Source organism: Pterocles gutturalis, unplaced genomic scaffold (genome assembly GCF_000699245.1).
Source record: "Pterocles gutturalis isolate BGI_N339 unplaced genomic scaffold, ASM69924v1 scaffold34702, whole genome shotgun sequence".
Classification (NCBI taxonomy): domain Eukaryota; kingdom Metazoa; phylum Chordata; class Aves; order Pterocliformes; family Pteroclidae; genus Pterocles; species Pterocles gutturalis.
In genome coordinates, this window is record NW_010116689.1 from 1 (window position 1) to 25,231 (window position 25,231).

Genomic DNA, 25,231 nt, shown 5'->3' on the forward strand with positions numbered 1-25,231 from the left:
GTGCCCCCCGCAGCGCCGGCTGGCTTCTGAACAAACCTGGGCTCCTGAAAGTCCGACCCTGCTTCCCGTTCCCGGGTTTTTTTAGTAGATCCTGAAGTGAGAGCTAAAGGCTGGCTTCTGCTCACGCCCGCAGTAGGGAAACTTGGTGATGTCCTTTATAGGACAAACGCGGAGTGACTTTTGGGACGGGAGGGGTTTTCGCTAGCTAGCTAACGCCGAGGTGTTTTCCTGCTCATGCTGGAGAGATGCAGCTGTCTCCCGGCTCCCCTCCCTGCGAGGGTCCCCCCGGGAGAGCTGGAGTGTCCCTGTCCCTGCCGCCGGATGGGTGGGCTCGGCGTGTCCCCTCACCAGGCTGGCGTTAGGAGCGCTAAGGTCAAGTTTAAAACCAGATGCAAAGTAACTTTTGTGATTGTATAATAGTTAAAAATACTCGTGGTGGTTGGCAGGGAAAGTATTTTAATCTCGGTATTTTCCTCGGACCGAGTGAAGGTTGAGCGGAACTGTGTTGGTTTATTTATAACTTGATGAAGAAACATAATACAGAAATGCATTTACTTGTATCAGTGAAATGTTTTCTGGTTTAGGGAAACCTAATTGTGGCAAGCAAGTTGTCTAAATTACAAAAAAAATGGTTTACAGTGGTAATATTGCTGGTATTTGTAGCATCCCGTTGTGATTTTTAGTGTCCCTTAAGTGGAAGAAGTTGTTGGCTGAGTAGTGTCTCTTTGATTTTGGCTCCAGTACTTTCATCTTCGCGAGGACATCTTTAGGTCAGTATTCTGAGCATACAGAATTAAAAAACATGGTTTGTAGCCAGACATCCTCTGTAATGCTCCTTGTGAATTGCTTAACTTCAGGGAAGTTGCTCCTAAGCAGTACGAGTTCCTATGGGTGGTACTGGGGTAGTTTATGCATACCTTGCTGCTTCCCGTCACGCAAAAGCTAAGCTTCCAGTAAGCACTTTCATGGAAGTTTACTGATTTAAGGAGCTTTTTACTTAGGAGCAGGCGTACAGTGGAAGTTAAAAGGTCTTCTCCTGCAAGGAACTGTAAGGCCTTTCCCTCCCTGCCTTAGTGGTTTTTGTAAACAGTACTATTTTTTATAAAATTGGATAGAGTTCAGTAGTAAATAAAGTCAGCTTGTTTTGGATCGTGTGTATTTCAAGTGGAAATGTTTATAAAGAGCATCTTTGGTGGTGTCCCTCTCTCCTCATTTCCAGTGTCAGAGTTATACCCCTTCTCCATTGAGTTCTTATCTTTCTTGTCTTTCTCTGTTGCCTGATGAGGTGGTGGATGTGAACCAGGCCCTTGATATGAAGTGAATTTTTTTATCATCATAGGCATGTCTACTGTTCCATAAAAAGTTAGGGGCTAGTCCTTGCACGTGTAAGTAGAACATTAGATTCAAAGAAGTTATTTATATGCAGTATTTACGGGATTGATTCATTAATTTTGGCATTTATCTGTGCTTGAAAATCTATTCTTAGGAAAAAGAGTTGCTGTCAGTCTCTGTCCTGGCACAATGCTGTGTATGGTCAGTCTTATTCAACAATAGCTGCTCATGCTTGGGATTATGGAAGAATGGAAATGCGTCTTGAAGTTGCTATCAGTTTTCTTGCCTCTTTCTAGGCTTTTTGTTCAACCAATTATATGAATATATTCAGATTTAAAATTTTTACTCTGGTTTTATGTTGCAACCCTACTCTCTGATAATTAATCATTATTATTTTTTTTTTGCAGCCAAAATGAATTCCGATACTGATCCCCCCTCAAGTCCTTCTCAACCCCAGCTGCATCTTGGAAGGTCCCAGCTAAACGCTGCTGCTGTGGACCATAGCGAGAACAATCAGCAATCTGGACCATCTTCAGGAGACAGTGCAAATTTCTCATCTTCACATCCTGGCTACTCCCATAGCAGGGAAAAAGCTGAAAAAAAAGGTAAGTATGAAAGCAATTTTTGTGTTAAACATTAGAAGATTATTGTGTGTACATGTATTCTAAACTCTGTTTAAAGAGAGACTGTAAAATAGGAAAATAAATTTCTCCATTTTTTTTTAACCTGTTGTTGTGGAAGAGACTTTTTTCTTCTTCAGCTTACTTAGTGAATGTTTTTCAGTTTTCTCAACCAATTTTTCTTAGGTGTACAGAGCAACAAGAAAGAAGTTTGTTTGAAAAAGTGGCAGGAAGAATTAAATGTAATTTAGCATAATATTAAAGTTTCAATTTAATTTCTTTCATTGGCTAGATTGCATGCTAACTATAGCTTTAATATGAATTCTAATCTGAATTAATAGATGCTACTGTAATGTAGACTGAGGGAATAATAAGCTGATATATGAAGCCGGAGTGACAGAGTGAAGTTAAGATTAGCAGGCAGATAAGAAGGTGGATTAAGAATCATGATATGCTTCGAAAGGCAGAATGATACTTGAGTTTTTCCTTCAGTGTGAACCCATTGAGTTTCAAAGATTGTGAAAACTGATGGGATGAGACAAATGTCTTGTGCAAAAGGTAGAAAGAAAAATATCTGGCTCCTGTATTCAGCTGCTGAGTTCCAGTTTTAAATTGAGTTTGTAATCTAATACTGTGCAACAAGGTCTTCTGCTTGAGGTCTAGCAAAATTACTGCTCTTTAACTTCCTTTAAAATCGGACTTTTGATTCTGAAACTGCTTATGTGCATGCCCTTACATTCATAACTATGAGTCACTCTGTTGAAGGTAACTAAGCTATCCAAGAGTTTAACATTATTAAATGTGTGAATATCTATATGGTATTTATCAGATGCAGCTGAGCTCTGCACACAGTTCAAGCCAATATTGTGGCTGTGTTAGCACATCAGCTGTTTGAATCTAATTAAAAATTATCTGTTGGAACCTTCTGGGTTCTTTGTTATTAAAAAGCACATTACAAATGGAAGAGAATTTTCTTGATACCTGAATTTCTAGCATGCTTCAGTGTATTGTTACCAACTTTGTCATCTCGCCCACCTGTAAAAGAATTCAGAGATGATGGAGAATTGACACTTCTAATGTTAATTACATTATTATTAATTTAGGATCAGTGCTAACAGGTATGTTTTTTTCTTCATTCTCCAGTTTCTTAGTATGCTTCAACAGGGAAAGAATAGCAACAATATTGGGAATATGGTATGGAGTTATCTTGGGGTTTGTTATAATATGATCTGAAAAAGGAAAACAGTTTTCTGTTGGTGCCGACGTTCATGCAAGATTCTGAAAGTGAATATAAGCTATCATTCTGGTGATGTTTTACACAGATACTCTGTCAGGTATTCTTCTCTAGCTAATTTGGAGATTTTCTTATTCTATATAAGTGTTGAACTTTGGAAATTGTACCAAGTATTGCCTTAGTTCTCTTTACAGGCCTGTGTATGTGTATAATGATCCCTATGCAGTTTTTTATTATAGATGCACTTTTTTTGTGCCATTATGAAAGAGGACTTCAAGCAGTGATGTATTACTTTAGATCTCTTTCCACGAAAACGTTCTCAGTACCTGGTGCCACTGTCATCGCCCTTTCCATCCCCATCTTGATGTACACAAATATTTAATGCTGCAGAATGAGCTACTATTGCCATTCTGTCATGCTGGAGTCTCTAACAACCAAGATTTTAATGGATTTAGGTAGCAAATGTGTTTGCTAAGATCATGTTTCTTCATCCAGTTTTTTCTTCTATGGTTATTTTAGATTTATGGCATTGGTCATAATACTAACAGCTTCTAGAACTGAAAAATCATTTAAAAGAAAGGGGATGGAGAATTTTTCATCCCATTTCAGCATTGCTCATAAGAACTTAAAAATGGGAATTTTAGTAGGACTTCAGAAAGAAGTACAAATAGAAGTACAGTTCAGTCATGTATGTGCATATGGAAAGAAATATGAAAAAAGTGATGTCTCAAACAGAAAATTGGCACTTCTTCAAATATTCTGAAGTTCAGTTCAAATATTGCTCTGACATAGAAGGTATTCCTTGGAATCACTAGAACCTTTACTAATAAGTAACATTAATGTTGCTGATAGATCAAGGAAGAGTGGAGGATCTGATCTCTTAGCCATGGTGTGTTGTGGTCTGGTTGTATAAAAGGACATATGCAGTAGAACAGATGTTCTCTGAAGGGCTGTTTTGACTTCTTTCTTGGAAGATTAAGTCAGTTACTTCAAAAAGTCCCTGTGTGTCACTGTGATGATGGCTGTAACTCTGAGTGATGTGAAGGAAGACAGAAAAGACCAGCACATTGCTGTACAGAAAGCTCTCTCAATAGATGCTGTTAAGTATGTAGAACACCCCTCTTTACTGATGACTTAAATATCTTGCACAAAATTCTACAAACTTAAATTTGTAATAGAAGTAATTTAATTTTTAATAAATCAGCTATGATTTCTGTTGGAGGAGGGGAGATGTACAACATCCATCTCAAATATTATCGTGAAAGGCAGTTTTACTTCAAGCCGATGTACCACAGGCCCACGTGCCCTTCCTGCAAGGGTTACTGGTATCCTGGGCTAAATCGGACAAAGCATTGCCAGCAGGTGGAGGGAGGTGATCCTTCCCCTCTACTGGTGAGGCCACACCTGGAGTGCAGTGTCCTGTTCTGAGCTTCCCAGTACAAGAGAGACATGGAGATACTAGAGACAGTCCAAGGAAGAACCACAAAGATGTTGAAGGGACTGGAACATCTCCGAGGAAAGGCTTAAAAAGCTGGGGCTGTTCACCCTGGAGAAGAGAAGGTTGAGGGGGCTCTTATCAATGTCTATAAATGCGCAAACGGAGGGTGCAAAGAGGATGCAGCGAGCCAGGCTCGTTCCCCCAGTGGTGCCCAGTGACAGGTCCAGAGGCAGTGAGAAAAAATTGAAATATGGGAGGCTTCATTCCCCCTGCACTGTGAGGGTGACCAAGCACTGGCACAGATTGCCCAGGGAGGTTGTGGAATATCTGTCCTTGGAGATGCTCAAAAGCCATCTGGATGTGGTCCTGGGCAAACAGCTGTAAGTGGCCCTGCATGGGCAGGGGGGTTGGAGCAGATCAGCTCTGGAGGTCTATTCCACCCTCAACCATCAGTGATTCTTGAAATATTCTTGCCAACATATCTGTATGTCTGATCTGTGTTTTTTCTTCCAGTCTCTACTTATATATACTGTGTTCAAGGCTATAGCATCGACGTGAACATTAAGTAATTTATTTCCTGGAAGTGCTCATCTCTTACTCCTGCAGCATTATCTGTCTCTTGCAGCATAATCCAGCAAATTAATTAATGCCCTGGCTCTGACTCAGTAAAGCACTTAAGCGCACACACATCCTCAGCTGCATATGTACTTCATTTGGATTGAACCTATAACTGTATTACGGGTTTTTCTTAGCAGTTTTTCAATCTATCTTCTGCTAATATGTCATTAGGTAGTGTTTTTGTTATTCCTTGCGTAAATCATTTCACAATGGGAGGTAACAGTGCTTTGAGAACTTATTGTGAAAAACACATCTGGATTTAATGAAAAAAACAATATTCAATTGTTGAGCTTGAGATGATTTGTAGATACTGGTTTTGTTGTTTTGAAAAAGGAAAGGAGGGTATTCCTATTTCTACCCAAAGCTGTTGCATTCTCTAGAAAACTTCTGCCTATGTAAGTTACTGGGTTGTGTATATGTGATAGGAATGGAATTAATATCAATATGTCAACTCTCATGTTTAAAAATAAATTTTAAAAAATAAATCATTACTCTTTCGTGGGTGATCTTGGAGAGGAAGTTTATTAGTGAGCAAAGCATATATACTACTAATTAGGGCTTCTGAAATTTTAAAGCTATTGAGTCATCAGTATTCATGTAAGCAAATTACAGGAGAGTTGCCAGTTGCTTAAATAAAAAAGTTCTGCCAATGTTTTTGTAGTCTGTGCCAAGAGGAACATGCTGTATAGCAAGGAAGACCTGTGGCTGCTTGCTAGTGAAGTCTAGCGAAGTTTGTTGAAACAGACTAAGACTCAAATCTCCTAAAACATTTTTGAGTGTCACAGGTGCACAGGCCCCTCCGTTTTTGTCCAGCTGCTGCATGTTCCTTTTTGGCATCTGTATTTCATTCACCCTATACATCCTCCTTCCTTCAGATATAGCCCTAAAGCAATGCAAAAAGAAATAGATGAGAGCTCTGGAGGTCACAAGATTCTCCTTATAGGCTTAAAAATATCATTCTTGCTAGTGGAACCATTTCCTCTGTGTACACAGAGCAGAGCCAGAAGAAAAGCAGTTTCAAAATGTTCATTTAGCATGTGAGTATTTGAATTTTTTGGAAACTTTTGCAAGAGATTCAGGAATACACATTCCAGGTAAGTGTTCTGTATCGCTGAGCTGGAAAGTAGCTTTCTGTGGCTCAGTGGATGTTCCACTTTTGATTCAGATGAAAAGCAAGCAGAGTTCAGAGAAACTTCTCACAATAAGATAGTGATCAGATACTTGCCTGGGATGTCTGGATTCAAGTAATGGCTTCAAGCCAGCTGTAATGGTAACCTGAACTGGACTGACTTTCACCCCAGATGAATATTTAGTGTGCTGCAGGTTATCTGGAGGTGTTACCATTTCTTGTAATGCTTAAATACTTTCAAGCGTGTAAAGTGTCTGTCTTAAAAATTGACTGTCTGCCAGTCATCAGGTAAAAGAGGACATCCTAGGAGGCAGTGTGAAGGTGATATTTTTTTATATGTAGATTAAACAGTTTTTATTTGTTATTTACATCATCCGTGTACGTTTACTAGCCAGTAAGGTTGGAGAGGATGAATCATATAGGAATTCAAAGGTGAGAGCTTGGGAAGTTTTGAGAGTATTGCAAAGCTAAGTTGCAGTGCTTGGAGAAACAGCTTGTTGGTTAAGGAACTAATTTTTGTTTTGTCCATGTTTTTGCTGATAAGGAAATATGCACAAATCTCCTGCTGTGGAATTGAGAACATATGGGGAAGGTATTTGTGCTGACAGTTTTGCAGACGGAAGTCAATTTCTTATGTTTTGTTTGTAGATACGCGGGATTCTGCTTGTACTTAGGAAGGTTATGAGGTTTTTTGGTATCTCTTGGAAGATAATCAGTTTATAAACCATGTGACTTTGAATTTATAAATAGTGCAAAAAAATCTTCTAAACAGTTTGCAATGCATTGTAACAATGTACAACAGTGCGTCTCCAAGGCATTGCTAAATGATAGCTAAGGAATAGGGAACCTCTCTAATTTACAAACATTTTCCAAGTGTTAGCCTCTTGCACTTAGGGTTACAAAGAACCTTTGATTCAAAGCTCTCTTTTAGCACTTCTGTGTCTTCATTTTCTGGCAGTTTGCTTGTACAGACTAACTCTTGAGGCAAAGTGAAATGTTTGTGCAAAGCTGGAAGGAATCTCAGAAAAATCTTTAACTGTAAGAAGGGGAGGATTATGACTTGAAGTACTAATTGCTTAACAATTTATCTGTCAGTTTATTAATGCCCCTTCAAACTTTACCTGTAATTACTCAGGCTCCTGGAAAGCTCATTTGCTAAGCATTGCTGTGGGGGAGAAAGGATTCTATCCAAACAAAAGTTAGTGACTGTATTTTCAGCTAGAATTTTGGGACATCATTATAGTCCGTAAAGAGCAATGGGGATTGGCTTTTTCAGGCCTGGTGCTATTGCTGTCAATACCATGCTGGTGGTCTTACTGTAAATGGGAGTAGGATTGGAGACCCATGTATTTGAGGAAAGATGCTCCGTCTTTGTCTCTTTCACCATTTGAAATACATAAATGTTTTCTGTGGCTGATAACAAAGATATTGTTACTGATAACAATTTTTGTGTTCGCACAGTGAACCAGATTAAGGAAAGTGCCCTAGCTGAATCCTCCCTCCATTTTTTCAGGTGGATCAGTTTCCTAATCTGTGGTCATTTATGCTAACAAATGTTTGCTCTAGCGTAGCCCCAGGGCATTAGAGGGATAGAAATGAGCAGCTGAAGAATAGAAGGGGGAGAGCTATATTCACACTAGTAAGTAGGAGTAGCTCTGTAAATCATTTCTATTGTACACATTTAAAAATTCTAGCAGTGGGAATAAAATCTTTCAATTTAGTTTCCTCCAAAAGGAATCCAGTATGCTTGTTCCATTGCGCGAACAAAATGCATTAAATGAGAACAGTTGGAAAGTTCAAAGTACATTCCTCGTCGGAACCAGCTCTCTAATATAATGCATCTGCATTCATCAGCAGCAAGAACTGCTAATCTCTGTAGATATTTTGCAGTGGCTTTGGAGGAAGACATTCAACTTCAAATAAAACTGCAATAAATCCCTGTTACACTACAATAATCAAGGAGAGACTTGAAACTCTTCTGCTGTGAGAGAGCCCCTTGCAGCAGCAGAAGGCTCACTTTATTGTGGAAGTTTGACGGTGAGACTGGAAACAATAATTTGCAAAGTCAGTTAACTATTGGAAGTGTTACTAAGCAAGGTAATAAGGTACTGTGGACTTGCAAAACGATTGGGGTGGGTCTTTTTTAAGGGCCACTCTGTTTTGACTGTAAGCTAATGAACTGCTAGAGTGTCTGTGTGGTGAAGAGCCATTGAGCATTGCACAGGTTGTTATGATAACTTTAGATCTTCACCTACAAAAATATGTGGGCTTGATGAGGTTTATGATCTCAACTCTCACATTGCTTTTCTGCAAGTTGCACTTTTCTTTCTCTTTTTTTTAAAATCAAAAACAATGAGATTTGTTATACAAAATACTTCTCCCTCTCCAGTCAGTTCTTCTGTTTGTGTCATTATATTCTATGTGTACAAATCCTATTTATGACGTGATCCTTAATGCCTGCCTTTAAGTGGAATGTCAGTCTTTCCAGAAACTTTACTCCTACATAGGTACTGCACACAATACCACTGAACTTTTGGAGCTTGTGGAAAGTGAGTAGGAGGATTTCTCTAGAGACTCAGACTGGCTCTGCTGAACACTGAAAGCTCAACAGTACAATCCAGTGACACACACAGAAGCTATTAGAACCTTCATTTTTGTTACAAAGTATACAGATCAACTTTTTCTAAAACCACGTTGATAATAGACAATCTACGTGTGGATGAACGGTTTAAATCTCTTTTTCCTGAAAGAAAGAAATCTGACACCTTTCAGTTTGGAGATACACTTAACATAACATCTTCTGGTAAATAAAGGGAGTTTTATTTTGTCATTAATATGTCTATGCCTTTGCTCCTAAGAGAGCCTGAGAGTCTAGAAAGCTTGTTTCATAGTGAAAACAAAATCTATATAAAAAGCTATGGACTGTTCCCTGAAAACTTTGATTAATTTTGATAAACTTACAGATGTTTGCTTACAGAAGGAACTTCTCCTGCAAAAAATCCTGTGTAACACTGTACCAGAATTACAACCATACACATGGAGGTATTATACAGGCCATGACTCCAAAAGAAGTACCTTCTAGTGAGATTTTGCACAAAGTGTGTTCTGCTGTATCTGTTTTGGCCAATATTCCTGTGTAGGCATGTTCTAAAGCTTTCATTTTCCTACTTGTTCCTTGACTATTTATTGCTTGAACAAATATGCCTGTGTTATTTACTTTGTATGTGTATGCGTCCTTGTTGCTTGTTTCCTACCAGGTGTTATAAAATCTTTAGATTTCAACATTGTAAAATTTTCTTTGTACTAGCAAATGAGCTATTGCTGAGAATCTGCAAGAAAATCATATTCTGTAGCTAGTATGTTTAATTGAACTTCTTAAAGCAAATTCATTCCATCTCCTAACATAAATTTAACTGTTTTGCTTTGGTGACAGGTTATTATTTCTGATGTTTCAGTCATGCTTTTTCTTTTTTTTTTTTTTTAGTAGCCGAAAAAGAGCAGATAGAGTCCTATCATAGTTTGAGCTCTGTAGCAAGCCCTCTACTGACTTCATAAGAAGCTGTAAGAGCTTCTCTTTCTCACTGTACTGTAGCGAAGGTAAATATTGGAGGAATAGTGAACGAGACTGATGAAGGCTTAGGAGTAGGAGACAGAATTCCATTAGAACAGCGGTTTGAGAATCCCATTCAGTTGGCCAGAGCCAAAAAATGGGAGTGCTTCAAAGCAGTCTACGAATACAGTTTTTGCAGATGGGTTGTCTTTAGCAGATGAATGCTTGGTTTTTAAGAAGCCAAACCAGGCTTTTTCTCTGTTAGTTAATTTTTGCTGTGTTCTGCAGAAGGCATTGAAATACAGGGGACAGAGAGGGGACAGAGAACCCCTTTTTGGGGCCCTTAGATGCAAACTGAGGATGAAAAGTGAATATTAAAAATTGGCTTCCAGCAAGTTGATTTTCTTTGTAGATGTTTATGCCAATAATGAAGGTGACATACATCTTTCTGGGCACTACCCTAACTTCCTTTGGGACAGGATTTATAGCATGTGTTTGAGCTGTTACTGGCTGTTTTTTTCATGCTAATCCAGAGCTGGGTGAGATAGCTACAGTTCAATAAAAACTCTAGTTTCATTTGTGAAGCTGGTGGCACAGAGTGCATTTATAATTCTGAATTAAATGATAGTAGAACAATTTTACTCTATCTACAAGTACTACTTAGGCACTTTTATTGTCTTAAGTATGTGATAAGCTTTATGTGTTGCACTTCAGAGGCATGTTTTTGTGGAAATCCTAGACATAAAAGATAAAATAAAAATCCAGCTTTGAGTTCATCATAATGAAAGTCATGGAAGAGGGTTTTTCACATAGAGTAACTAATCCTGTGTCTGAATTTTCTGTCATGTCTGTCTGCACCTACACATTTATTTGTTCAGCTTTCTGTGTGGAGCACAGTGGGAGCAGCGGAGTTGAGCAGCAAACATAGGTTATTCATACTAGTATCCTCTCAAAGTAAAAGCGAGTGATTTTCTTTGTAATTCAGACTGTACTTCCTTTCAGATTCAATTACAGTAAGGCCTTCTTGCTGAAGTAGTAAAGTGATGTATGCCTGAAGCTTCACGTAAGTACAGTGCTCTTCAATGCAGCAAAAGATCCATTCAGACATCAGTACACTTCATGGTACATGGAGAATTTGTTCACGTGTGGGAGAAGATCTAATGTCAAAGACGACGTTCTTCCCTCCCTGCTCCCACCCCAGTGATTTAGCTCATGGAAAGACTTGTGGATGAAAGCTTGTTCCATACCACTCTTCCTCAATCATGTAAATTATTCTTGTCAGTTAATAACACAGAGCTGAGGGATGTGCTTGGTGTCCTGTGACTTCTCATACATGCAAAACTCACTTTGCATTAAGTAGAGAGCTTACTGGATAAAGCAAATTAAAATACAAAGTGCAGCTTTTTCTTCTACCTATAGGGACACCGGAGTTAGTTTGTGAACTCTGTGTGAAGGGATCACAGAAGTTACTGTCAGTGCTCAGTATTAATGTTGGAGAACCTGAATGATGACAAACTTCTTCAGGTTCAAGATTCTTGTTGCCTCTTTCGTGATAATCCTTTACGCTATTGTTTACAGCATGCCTTTTACAGCCAGGGAGCTTTTTCTCAATGCAATGCTAGTGCTGTCCTTGCTTGATTTTTATTCATATTTTACTGAGATGTTAAAGGCATTTCATGGCAGCTGTTTCCTTCTCAGAACATTCTTATTTAGCACCTTCCAGCCTAGATACTTCATTGCTCAGTGGTGAGATCTTTGTATTCAATAATGCTTTCTGAGGTTTTTTTCTTTTACTCTTGGTTTGTCCAGTTGCTTTTAAAACTTACATAAACTTCTGGCATTGGCCAGATACTTTTAACTTGTTGATGCCCTTTAGTTTTTTGATTTGGTAAGACATTAAATAGTCTTTCTGTTTACCTTCTCCATTTTGAAAATTCTTTTTCTAGTATCATTCTCCTCAGTTTTTCCCCAGGTCAAAAAGCCCTGATAATAGTGTCTTACTAGCACTGAGCTGTGGGGGGTTTTTTTGTTTGTTTGTTTTGTTTTGTTTTTGGGGGGGTGTTTGGTTTTTGTTTGTTTGTTTTTCATAAAACAGTGTGTTACAACTCCAAGGTTTTATTCTGAGTGGTAATAGTTCAGACCTTATCACTGTGTGTGCAATGATAAGATGTTGTCTTGGTTTGCATTTATTGCATTTCATCTGGCCTTTTATCACCTAATCAGTCATGATCCTTTTGCAGGTTTTGTTTGGGTTTTTTTGCAGTCATCACTTCTGAGGTTGTTTTTTTTGGCCTGAATAACACAGAATCATCAACAGACTTTGTCACCTGCATATTAGCCCCCCCCTTTTTATTTTCATTCACACTTAAGTTCATTGAATACTATAGGCCTTGTTGTATACCCTGTGTGTCTAAACTGACAGTCTTTCCTGTGGGAGAATAGGAGCTGTGTATTTCTATTCTTTGTTTTTTATATCTTAATCTCTTGCTTATCCATGTAACAGCCTACATTCTAACGTGTTTGGAGAACTTCTGTGAGAAGCCTTACTTGCTACGTTTGAAGATAGAAATACAGGCTGGATCTGCCTGTCCTCCAACCTTTGGACTCCTTCAGGGATGTCTTATGTCAAGGCTTTTTACACAAGATTTTACCAGTTATATCTATCTTGCCCTCTCCATAGGCTTAAGATTTTTTTTTTTTTTCTCTTTTACATGTTTGCCTTGTATAGATAGCAGATGTAATGGTCTCTGGTATCACAGATCTCTCTGGTATTGTACTTGCTGCTTTCCATTTATAGTTCAATAAAACACTTGGATAAAAAACTAAGAGAAACTACAGTTCTAAACACTATTAAAAGAAGCCATAGCTGCTTTGTTTCAGTTTGAGATTCCTGCACAGGACCTTCTCAATGCTGTTCCCTGGTGGGAGGAAAAAAAAAAAAAAAACCACAACAGAAAACCACATTTTAGTAGATCTTTTACTGCAGCCTTCTCTTAGTCAAATATTCAGTTGACCTTGAATTGCTTGTAGACCCCATAGTCTGCGTGCTAAACTGTCTGCTCCTGTGTGCTTGAAAAAAGGCATAAAACATAATAACGAATTCTGCATAGAGTTGTTTTCCAGACCTTTTCCTCTTGATCTAATGAGGTATATGTTTTTAATTCATTTTTTTTAAAATTTTTCTTTGTTGTGGCATGACCTTAACTTTACAAGGATGCATTCTTATTTCTAATAACTTTCTCCTTTTCTTTTCCGCGCCCCCCCCCCGAGTCTGGCTTTGCTTTTATATGTGACTTTAGCAGATTTTGCCTCTGACACTCCTATCTGGGTGCTAAATCTAACTTGCTGTTAAAGAGTGGCTCACTAGCCTCTTAAACTAGGTTCTGTGCACTGTTCAATTAGAAGCACAAATTGTTTTCTGTCTTTTGGTTTCTCTGATTAGTTACTTCATAAAGTTATTTAATAAATGTATCTAAAATCTTACTGTGATAGCATTCTTGAATGGTACTTCCTGGGAGGTAGTTCAGGTCATTATTGCTGTTTTCTGGCCGTTTTGCTGCTCTGATTTTTCTGAGTGTGTCTTTGTTTTGTTTATTCAAACAAAACATCAAAGAAACTGCATTTTAAATCCCGTATTTAAAAAAAACTTAAGATTTGCAAGATTGGCTACTTGTTGTTGCTTGACCCACTTTGCTGGCTCACCTTGGCAGCAATTTTTACCTGCAGCAACTCTGAAATCTTCTCATGAAATGGTAAAAGTGTTTATGTACTTTTCTAGGTGCGTATCTGGTGAGCTTGGATGTTACCACTGGCTAGGACTGAATGTAGCAGATGTGTATTGTGGATACACTTAACTCTGTTTTCAGTCACTTCAGGAGCACTTGCTGTATTAGTAAAATGGGAAGTCCAATCCAGAAATCTTTTTTCATATCTTGTCATCTCAGATCCTCTATTCTCCCCAACACATAGGTTGTTTCCTCCTTCTCCTGCATGTCCCTGTCACTTTTTTTCTGAGCCCAAAGGAATGCTTGTAGTCGTGATCATATAAAGTGTGTATGCCGTACAGGTTTCCTTCATTCGCTTAGTGTGGGTGTTGCTTAATGCATTAATCTTTTGTTCAGTAGAGTTTCCCTGCAGCTTTAATATTCACTTGTAAAACCTGTAATTTCTTTTAAGCTTATATATTTCAAATTAATACTTTGTCTTCATTATTGCTTCCTGTCTGAGAAACTGGTTTCAATTTTCCTTTTATCCTGTTCTCATGAGGTTTCCACTGTTGAAAGCCCTTGGAAGTGCCTGGCTTGTGTGTGTGTAAATAATTACTGTGCATGGTAACATAGCTGTCTTGTGGCTGGCCTCTAATAACTGCATGAACAAATAAGATCTTAAGCTCAAAATGCATAAGAGGTTGTGATCCTTTAAAATACCAAATTTTGGCTTGATATTCTTTGGTCGTGGTCTTTCTCCTCTTTTTTTCTTTATCTGGAGATGCTGTAGCTGTGACCTGAGAAGGAAGAGCTGTGTGCACCTGACCAGAGGGTGATGATGGCAGGCAAGGTGCTGAAATTCCCTTGTTCTGTGTAAATCCACTCTGCTGAGAGCTTTAATGTGTTTGTGTTGGTAGGAAAGTAAATCAACAAACACTTTTATTATTCAATATGCACTTTGTTGACTCTTTCTGCCTGAAATAACTTTAATGGATTTTTTTTTTTTTTAAGGAAAGCAGTGATTCGTAGCAGTTAGAAGAGCACTTGGAAAATTGAGGGTGTTTTGTGTGGTGACTGGGTGTGTATGATCCACTCTGTGTGTATATATGCAACTGAAAATCTTTCCTTATGTGTAAGGATTATTGTTTATGTGCCTTTAAGTGTTTTAGAATTCATGATGAAAGTGTCACACAGTGTCTTTTTAAAGGCTATTTTTTTGAAACAATGTTTTTTCTAAAGTGTGTGCAAAACATTTTGCTAAATATGTCATCAGATACTTCAGGACTAATCAACTTAACTATGGTGATGCACACATGATCCTCATTGCAGCCTTCCAGTACTTGAAGGGAGCTTATAAACAGGAGGGGAGCGACTGTTTACAGGGGTTGATAGTGACAGGACGAGGGGAAATGGTTTTAAACTAAGAGAGGGGAGATTTAGGTTAGATAATAAGAGGAAATTTTTCACTGTGAGGGTGGTGAGGCACTGGCACAGGTTGCCCAGAGGAGTTGTGGATGCCCCATCCCTGGAGGCATTCAAGGCCAGGCTGGATGGGCAGCCTGCTCCTGTGGTTGGCAACCCTGCCCACAGCAGGCCATTCTATGATTCTGTGATGTGCTTCAGTTGTATATGTTAGGGATATTAGAAAGATTGAGAATCTATTGTATCCATCATTGATTTGTGCTAGAATAATGGGAAGGAAATTTTATGATAACCCCAGCATACTTTGGTTGTCTAGAAAATCTTTTGCTTTGGAAAGATTTCTTATGTAGATGGTATAAATCCAGTCTTCAAAACCTTATATGAACATTGAAGAGTTTGTTAGTTTTTAATCCTTGATGTAGTCCAAAGATGAAGCTTATACTTGTTAGTTAATTAGTGATGGCATCTTCCCTTTGTGACTTAAAAATTTTGAGCACATACCATCAGGGTACCATATAATTTCATACCTTAAGCTTAAGACTTAATCACACAGAATAATAAAGCATTAAAATGTTATTAATAATGGCATTGTTCTGATATCTTCTGAATAATTTATGCTGAGTGACCTGTCTCTGTGAAGGCAGAATTAATTAAATTTGTAACTGAACCACAGAGTAGCCTGATGATGAGCTGAGGTTTACACAGGGTCTTGGCAGCAGGGTAGGAACTACAGCCAAATATGAAGTACTAACCATGCTTCCACGTTCCTGTGTTGTCTTAATTTCATTCTCATATGAATGCTACCTACCACCTTCAGCTTGTGTGCTTTCACTTGCCTGCTTTCATTTGAATGACTGCGGTGCTTGTGAACCTTGAATAACTGATAGACTTCATTGGCGTATATAAATGCACCTGACAAACAACAGCTAGTGAAGTTTATTTTAATTGTCATAAAAGATACATGAAGTATGGGAAGATGAATGTTCCCCTCTTCTGGAAGTTTTTGTATTCAAGACAGAGTAAAATTTGACATTAACTAGACATGAGTTTTTAGCAAAGCTGGAAAATAAAAGCTGCTTCTGACAGCATTTCCATTGCAGTATGTTTATGTGGGAGGAATACACATCAAGACGTTTTGTGACTAAAAACATGCTTAAGAACAGGGACAATAAGTTATAGATCACCACTTTTTATAGTATTTTTATGGTGAGTGCCTTTACTTTTGTATAGTATTTGTTTCAGTGTTGAGCTGAATGTAAGGAAGGTGTGTTGTCCATCCTTGTTCCAAAACACACTTCGACCTGTTTTGGACCTTTTACCTTCCAAGACTGACCTAAATATTTTATGAGAAAGTAATTTGATACAGAGGCCACAAAACTTGAGTTCTTCATGCTTTATCCTCTTGCTTATCCTTTAAGCAAAGGAAAAATATTGCTAGTTATGGGAACACTATGATACTAAGCTATTCTAAATTTGATGTCTGAACACCCCACAACCTGCTCTTCCACCCTCACCCTACAACTACAAAACCAACCCACAGAAATAACTTTAACTATCTTCTAATTATATTTTTAGGTCACATGTGAGAGTACAAGGAAGTGATAACCAGGCAGGAGGGATTGGGCAGTAGGTTGAAAACAGCAGTGGGAAGGTTTCTTTCCCCTGGCAGTCAGCTCTCTTAGAACAAACATTTCAACAGGTTTGACTGCAGTACCAGCACGTTTAATTTTATTGTCTCATTGAAGGTGGTAGTTGGAGCATAAGGCTGCACATTCTTAGTTTTGCTTTTTTCTTTTTTTTGCCATCTTCATGAAGAACATTATTGACATGTTAATCTGCAATGTGATTACAATAAAATAACTATATCCTGGTGTTGAAGAAGCAAAATTAGAAAGCTGTGAAGCATTCCATTGTAATGTGTTCTTCTCTAACAGACTTCCATCCGAGCAAGAGAGGGAAGGGGTCAGAGCCATGCCGTGCTCCCATGCGCAGCATGTGGAGCAGGAGAAAAAGGAAGCCAATTTGCCTGTATAAGCTGCCAAAGAACCACTTTGCTTATTAGGGCTTATATCAGTTTAGCAAACTGCTTTCTATGGTTTGCTTTTTGTGTGTGCGTGTGAATTCCACTTAATTACTAAACAGTAACTTCCGAATAGTGCCTCCTGTATTGGTTTATCCAGAGTATCACCAAAATATTTGTGGTGGTCTCTTCTTAACATGTAGAAAATCCTGAACAGAAAAAGAACAACCCAAAATACACCCAAGACTTGCTGCAAAAATTTTGATGTAAAATAAATTAATGAATGTGAAAGCACAGGAAGAAACAGAAAAGCTTTCATTTGAGTGGGGTAGATGGATGGATATTATGTTTATCTCAAACAATATGCTCTTTCCTGTAACTTGTTTATTGTACACAGAAGGCCCCTGAGTGATGTCTGTTGGTGTGAGTAGTGCCATTGTAAAGCAGGCTTCTGACTTGTTTAGAGTTCAATCCTGATTATATATCTGAGCAAGGAGATTAAGTGGTTAATTTTGCTGGGATGCTGTTTGCCTATTTTACAATAATATTTTTTGCAGCTTTCTGAAAAGACTCGGTACTAATGAAAATGAAGAATAATTTATGTGCCTTGTTTAGCCAGACAACATGTTATAATCTGGCATTAATATTTTTTCCAAGTGGAGCTTGGCAGACAAAACTGTGGCGTGGTGAAGGAGAAAACTTCATAGTTTGCTCTTGTTAAAATACACCCATTCTAATGAAAGTGTTGTCTTGTAGCCTGTTCTTGTTTGGAAATAGTCCCAGTAACAGGGATTTCAGAGGATGTAAGTAGCCCTGTTCTTTGGGAGATTATTTGGAATCAGCTTTATTTCCTTCTTTCCACCTTTTGAAAAACAGCTGATACTAAATGGCACCTCAGCTAGCAGGGCTGTGTACCAGCTTCTCAGCATTATTGCTGCCAAATTAGGTAGAGACTGAAATCTGTAACTTTGAGGAGATGCTAGAAAGCTTCTCTATCAATAGTTTCCTATGCTTGGAAACTTTGCTTCCTGACTGTACTTTCTGATGCTGTCTGTGCCCTCAGTACATATCTACCAAGCGCATGGTGTGTTTGGTGACCTTGCGGGATAACGTCGTACGTATGGGTCAAGCTTTGGTGCTTTCTGTTGAGTTTGGATCTTCCTTTCTAACCACAGGTTTAGGTTGGATGGTAAAATTGTTATTCTGAAACAGTGGTCTGTTGTCCTTTCTTACACTTACAACAGCATACAAGCTGTATTGATTTTTCTGTTTAAAATTCTTCCAAACTAATTTATGAGAATTATTTTGGACACAAAATAGTGGTTTTTATAATGGTATAATCATTGGGGTTTTTTGTGTACTCAAGTGGCTGAGGAACTGAGCTTTCAAATATACTGGGCATGTTTTAAAGGCTGGTTAATTTTTCAAAACTCTTGAAAAGGCTTCAGTGCTAAATAAGAGGCTGCCAGGTGAAAGACTAGAGTGCTATCAAGATTAAGAATAGTCATAGTACAAAAGCTGATCCATACTGCATATCCTGCATGTGCTCATGTTTATCGTAATGAATGTACTTCTATTGAGAAATTAATTCTGTGGAAGTAGATGAGAAGCTGTGTCATCCTGTGGCGGGTACTAAATAACAATGGTGAATATGCTGAAGTAGAACACTGAGATGAAGTGTAAATATTGTAATGAGAGTTAATTTTATCTGTTCTTGCTAAACACTCATGTTGGATTTTTTAGATATAATTCTTCAACCACATATAACAATGACTTATGAAATACTTTCAAATATTGCTAGTAAACAATTTTCTTTATCAAATGAATTTAGAGTCCATGAAGGAAGAACCTGAAGTGCTCTTTGAAGAACTGCTTGAGAGGGCCAAAGCTGGAGAACCAAAAGCACAAACGGAGGTAATTTTATATGCTCGTTGTCCAGTCTTGTTTGCTCTTAATTCCAAAAATGGCACTGCCTGCTGTAGAACTATTATCTTTTCTTCAGTTGAACTGCATCCTTTTTGATCTTAAACAAATCAAAGAAAGGTGATGCCAGATGGTTTCTCCTCCTTGAAAAATGCTGCTTGCTTGGGAGTGTTACTGGTTTCAGGTCCAACTCTTGAGTAATCCTATAGGATGCATATGCAAATTGGATGATAGGCTGAGAGTATGGAGAGGGTACAGAACTGCTTTTTTTTTTTTTTTTTTAAACACATGCCAAAGAGTTTCTTGTGGCTGTGTGCAGATAAGGACTATTAAATGCCATTTGGATTTAATTTTGCCATTGAAACAAAATTAATTGCTCATCTAAGCTTGGGCTGTTGGTTCAGTCCTTCACTATATAGAAAGACATCAAGACTCTGTGGAAGAAACTGCTATTGAGGTGCTTTAGCAGGAACAGAGATTGATTGATGTTTTACACTTAAACCATTTCTCTGTTGAATTCATAGAATCACAGAATGGTTTGGGTTGGAAGGGATCTTTAAGATCATCTAGTTCCCAACTCCCCTGCCATGGGCAGGATCACCTTCAGATCAAAGCCTCATCCAGCCTGGCCTTGAACACCTCCAGGGATGGGACATCCACAAGTTCCCTGGGCAACCAATTAACACATTTCAGAAAAGAAGCCCCTCCTTGTTTATTGAAATTGGCTATGTTTAGTTGTATAATGGCAGATATAATTGAATTAATAATGGTAATTCTGACCCTGTATGTGTTAGCACTTTAAGTGTCCCTTAGGTTTTAGAAAAATTGTACCAGTTATCTGCTGCATTCCATCATCTGGTGTATTGGTCAAACTGATCTAGCATAAATAGCTTAAAATTGTTTAGAAGGGTTTTAATTAGTGTTTAACTTGGTTACTGTTTTACGTGAGCATTCTTTCCCAGCTTCAGCTTTGATGGCAAAAGGGAGTAGTCATGGTCTCATACATCCTCATTGGTGGTTTGGTGTTTTTCCCCAAGGATCACTACTTTTTTGCAAATGAAAATAAAAGATGGTGATGGGAAATAAATCCTTTCAAAGATGGTAAAAAAATATGGTAATGCTAGGCTCTCTCCCCCCTCTATCTCAACTTGTTTGAGGGGCAGCCTGTCCTTGGGAGTTGTAACCCGAGATAGTAACAGATTCCTCACCTTTGAAACAGCTGGTGGCTTTGCGGAGGATGAAGATGAAGCTTTAGTCTTGAGATCACTGCTGTAAAATCTGCATTTTTGGCTCTATTCCCCCCACAAAAGAAAGCAAACTCCATAAATGTTCTTTCAGGATATAACTTCCAGTTGAGTAAGAAATACTTTATGTAATCTAAGCCTATGATATGTGCATATGTATGTATATAAATAATAATCTTTTATCCTTCTTGGTTCATTCCACCTGCGCTCCCTTCCTTTAGCTCTTTAACTGTGTACACTTTCTGTTCCCACACAATAATAGGATTCTTGTCGTAAAGAGATTCAGCATACAATTTTGCTTCAGCATATGCTCAAGATGAATTGACTGCCTGAAAAGGAACCCCAAATACAGTAGTTTCTTTTCTATGCAATGAAAGTTCTTGTGAATTGTGGAGAGGGAATTAAACTTTTAGTTTTTAAAACCTGAAAAACATATATTTATTCTCTATTCTTGAATAGGTCCCTTTAGAATCAGTTAAGAAATAAAAAACAGATTTTTCTAGCTTTGTAGGAGTATGAATGAGAAGCTGAGACAGCACTGTTGTGCTGTTTGCTAATAATTACAAAGTCAAACACAAGAAATCACTTGGTTCACTGGCTTGTAGTTATTACTATGAGTTTATTCAAAAATAACCCTGCAATGACTGTGGAAATAAATGCACACTGAGTGGCTGTCAACCTGTATTACTGTAGCTTTATGTAGCTCCCTTATTGAGAAATAACTACAGCAATTATGTAAATGAGACACCCACTGCTTGAATTCTATAATGGAGGAAAGGGCAGCTCTGTGTCTTAAACTCGGGGATCTCTGCAAGGGGACTGCTTGAGATAACTGCCTCGGTTTAACAAAGCCCACAGGTGAGAGCAACCTTTGGAGGAGTATGGCTTTAAGTCATTACCAACTCCAACATTATTTCCCTGTTTTAGCTCATGAGGAAGAGAGAACCCTGAAAGCTTAGATGACAAAGCTGAGGTTAACACCTTCTCCTGTCAGTTCTTCCTCCTTTGATTTGCTGTGGGCCAGAGCTTTGCAGCCATCTTCAGGTGGTTCCATGTAGGAGCTTTGCTATGACAGGGAAAGGTGGCCGCTGTGCGAGGCTTGTTCAGAGCCAGCTGGTAGATCTTCCAGTAGTATTTCATGGAAAAAATTTGTTTCTTACAAGAATTGGAGGTCAGTTCTTTTTCCTACCAAAACTCTTAACATACACAGAAGCTTGAAATTTTATAATCAAAATAAAGGGAAAACATTTTCTGGTTGCTCAGATTTTGGGAGTGGGTTCTGTGGGGTTTTTTTTTTTTTGGAGGGGGTAGATGATTCTGATCAGCATCTGAATCTTGATGCTGATTCAAAAACTACTAAACAAACCTACTAAACAAAACTACTAAAAAAACCCCACTTCTATGATAAAACAAGTGTTGTGCTGTCACTTTGCTTGTGCAGTAGCCTTGTGCAATACAAATAATTCCAAAATCGTAGAATCATAGAATGGTTTGGGTTGGAAGGGACCTTCAAGATCCCCTTCCACTAGCCCAGGTTGCTCAAAGCCTCATCCAGCCTGGCCTTGAACACCTCCAGGGATGGGGCATCCACAGCTTCTCTGGGCAACCTGTTCCAGTGTCTCACCACCCTCACAGTAAAAAATTTCTTCCTAATATCTAATCTAAATCTACCCTCTATCAGCTTAAAACCATTGCCCCTTTTCCTGTTGCTACACATCCTGATCAAGAGTCCCTCCCCATCTTTCCTGTAGCCCACTTTCAGCACTGGAAGGCTGCTGTAAAATCTCCCTGGAGTGTTCTTTTCTCCAGGCTGAACAACCCCAACTCTCTCAGCCTGTCTTCATAGGGGAGGTGCTCCAGCCTTCCGACCCTTTTTGTGGCCCTCCTCTGGACCTGCTCCAGCAGGTCCATGTCCTTCCTGTGCTGAGGACTCCAGAGCTGGATGCAGTACTGCAGGTGGGGCCTCATGAGAGCGGAGTAGAAGGGGGGAATCGCCTCCCTTGACCTGCTGGTCACACTGCTTTTGATGCAGCCCAGAATATGGTTGGCTTTCTGGGCTGCAAGCGCACACTGCCAGGTCATGTTAAGCTTCTGATCAGCCAGCACACCTAAGTCCTTCTCTTCAGGGCTGCTCTGAATCCATTCTTCTCCCATCCTGTATTTGTGCTTGCGGTTGCCCTGACCCATGTGCAGGACCTTGCTCTTGGCCTTGTTGAACTTCACCAGGTTTTCATAGGCCCACCTCTCCAGCCTGCCAAGGTTCCTCTGGATGGCATCCCTTCCCTCCAGTGTGTTGACCACACCACACAGCTTGGTGTCATCAGCAAACTTGCTGAGGGCCCACTCAGTCCCACTGTCTATGTTGCTAACAAAGATGTTAAATAACACTGGTCCCAACACAGACCTCTGTGGAATGCCACTCAGCTGCTAGTTTATGTGGCAGTATGACTTTCCGTGTCCAAGACATCCTCATAAACTTGAAAGAGCTACATCATTATGTGCTACTACTCTTGAAGCGTTGCTCAGTATCTCAATGGCTATAAATATAAACGTGCTCAAGAAACAGCTGTTCTAGTCAGAGGATGTTACTTATCATATAACTTGTTCAAGCAATTCCTTTCTGAAATAAATAGCTGAAGATACATCTGCAGTTGGCTGATGAATTACCATGCAATTGCCCTATTTGGGCTGAAATATTTAGAATTTTTTTTTCTCCCTCATCTCATACTCTCTCTTGGTCTGCCACTATATCTGTACACTGCTCATTGAACTCTGGCGTAACTTCCTAATCATTGTTTAGTTCTGGCTTTTGTATGACTTAGTCTAATTTCTTTCTTATTTCTGTATGGTTTTGGATAGCTTCACTGTATTTTCTATGGGTTTAATCACTATGATATCTACCCAATAACTATTGGGTAGTTATAGAAGGTGTTGGAGCATCTACTTAGATGTATGAATCCACTTGCAATGCTGGAGACCTAACCTTTAATGGGAGAAAAAGGGGTTGGTTTTTCTCATGAGATCAGAGTGTTTAGTCTGCATGGGAATAATGTGAAATATTTATCTCCTAAAGGTGACTAAAGAAATACCTTTTAAGGTAATACCAAAGGCCAAGTTTTGGAGAAACTGTCAAACAGGTTTCTTTCATCAAATAATACCATGAACTTACAGAGCTATACTCTTAAGGCTTTGCATTAATTACCCCTAGAATGTAACTGAAGTAACAATAGGGAGAGGGGGAGTGCAGTGAGACAGGCAAAGACACTTCCCAAATTTTCCAGGTGTGCAGATAAAATATCCAGTAGCCTTGGCCACTTTCTGCCATTTAACGTTTTGTTGCCTTGTGGTATGATAAGCAGAAGTGTTTCATGCTATTGCTTAAATATATTTACCAGTTTATTATCATATATTTCAATTTTACAGAAGAAAGAAAATAGGTGGTGTTTTTTTATCTGTTAAACAGTAATATAGGCAATTGCCCCATAATTTCTGTAATCCTAAATAGTAGGATTTTTACAGACTGTTATCACTTAAGTTGATTGATGCTTATGCAGTATTAGTTTTATTCCATTTACTAATTAATCATGAGTTTTCTTTGATCTTCAGTGGCTAAGCTGCTGTGAGTCAGGGATTTCATTGCTGAAGTCGCCTTCTATGTCAAGGGCCTTTGTCAGTAACTTCATATGAATTTCTGAATGTCACAGGCACCAGGTTATTACACTTAATTTTAATGTTTTAAAAATAAGGCTAGCATTGTTGTCTGACCATTGTTATAGGAGGAAAAGAATCCAAGAAAGGGCCACTTTCAATACTACTTTTAACACCAGGAGCTTTACCTAGTCCTGCTAGATGCCCAAAGACCGACAGCAACTAATTAATTGATCTGCCTGAATGTGTTGCAATTCCTTCTTGCTTCCAGTTCTGGAAACTGATCTTGCTCTGCAGAAGATCAACTTACAGCTATGTTCTTAGTGCTAGGAGCAAATGTTTTGACCTTTTGTTCAGAGTTAATTTGTTGTAGCTGAGTTTCAGGGGGTGGGAGGAGAGAGATACAAGAGTGTATTTCAGTTATTGGAGGAATTCTGTTCCCCATTTATTTTAGGTGGGGAAACACTTCTTAAGATTAGCAGAAGAGGAGGATGAAGAACTTAACAATTCAAGTGCGGTTGACTGGTTCATCCTTGCTGCTAAGCAAGGCCGAAGAGAAGCTGTCAAACTGTTGCGTAGATGCCTAGCAGACAGAAGAGGTATGGGTTCTCTGATACTTTTTGCTTGCGTTTCCTACTTTACCTAAAATAATACTGTAGTCATTTTAACACTCAAATAGGGGTTAAAATATAATGGGAATGTTCATGGCAAAAATTATGTGAGTAGTTGCTGACGGCAATAATTACTGATACTTCTCATAAAAACATATATATTATTTGCTTGAATTCTTTCATGGAATTCCTGTTCATTCTTCCCTCCTCACCTTTCATTGAAGCTTCTTCTTTTTGACTGTGAAGGTCATATATAGCTACACACCACCTACGTATCTGCTGTTGTTTCATTCTTTTGCCCCTCTCCAACCTCTGTCCTAATTGGTCTTTCTCACTGTCTTCTCCCACTGTAAGATTCACATCTTCCTTCATGCTACTTCCCGTGCTTGGACTGGTCTCCTCTTGTCTACTGACTATCTGAACTCTGATTTAAAGAAAAACAAAACAAAAACTTTCATTATATTCTTGCTGCCTTTGACTTTTTACCCATACATGTCCATCTGCACCACCTTTATCCTGAGCTGCCATACTTCAGAAGTTAAGTGAGACATAAGTATAATGTGTGTCTTGCACAGTCTTTGAAGTACAGTTTAAACTTAAGTAATGTGATTAGATGGGCACAGAAAGGCATTTCAGTAATTTACTTAGGTGGTAAAGATGTGAATGAAACTTGAGAAGTTTCAGACGAGACCGAGAAAAATAAATTGTGGGGGAATCTGTAATTTCTGCATGGGT

At 38.7% G+C, this 25,231-nt stretch overlaps 1 protein-coding gene across 1 annotated transcript in view; it reads left to right on the plus strand.

Annotated features, from left to right (window-relative positions):
* The first annotated feature begins 1,743 nt into the window (after positions 1-1,743).
* WFS1 (Wolfram syndrome 1 (wolframin)) overlaps positions 1,744-25,231 on the plus strand; it is a 31,810-nt gene continuing 8,322 nt past the window's right edge. The window contains 3 exon segments of the mRNA XM_010075583.1: positions 1,744-1,937; positions 18,902-18,984; positions 24,340-24,484. Of these exon segments, the coding sequence (XP_010073885.1) occupies positions 1,745-1,937; positions 18,902-18,984; positions 24,340-24,484 (421 nt within the window). The 5' untranslated portion in view covers position 1,744.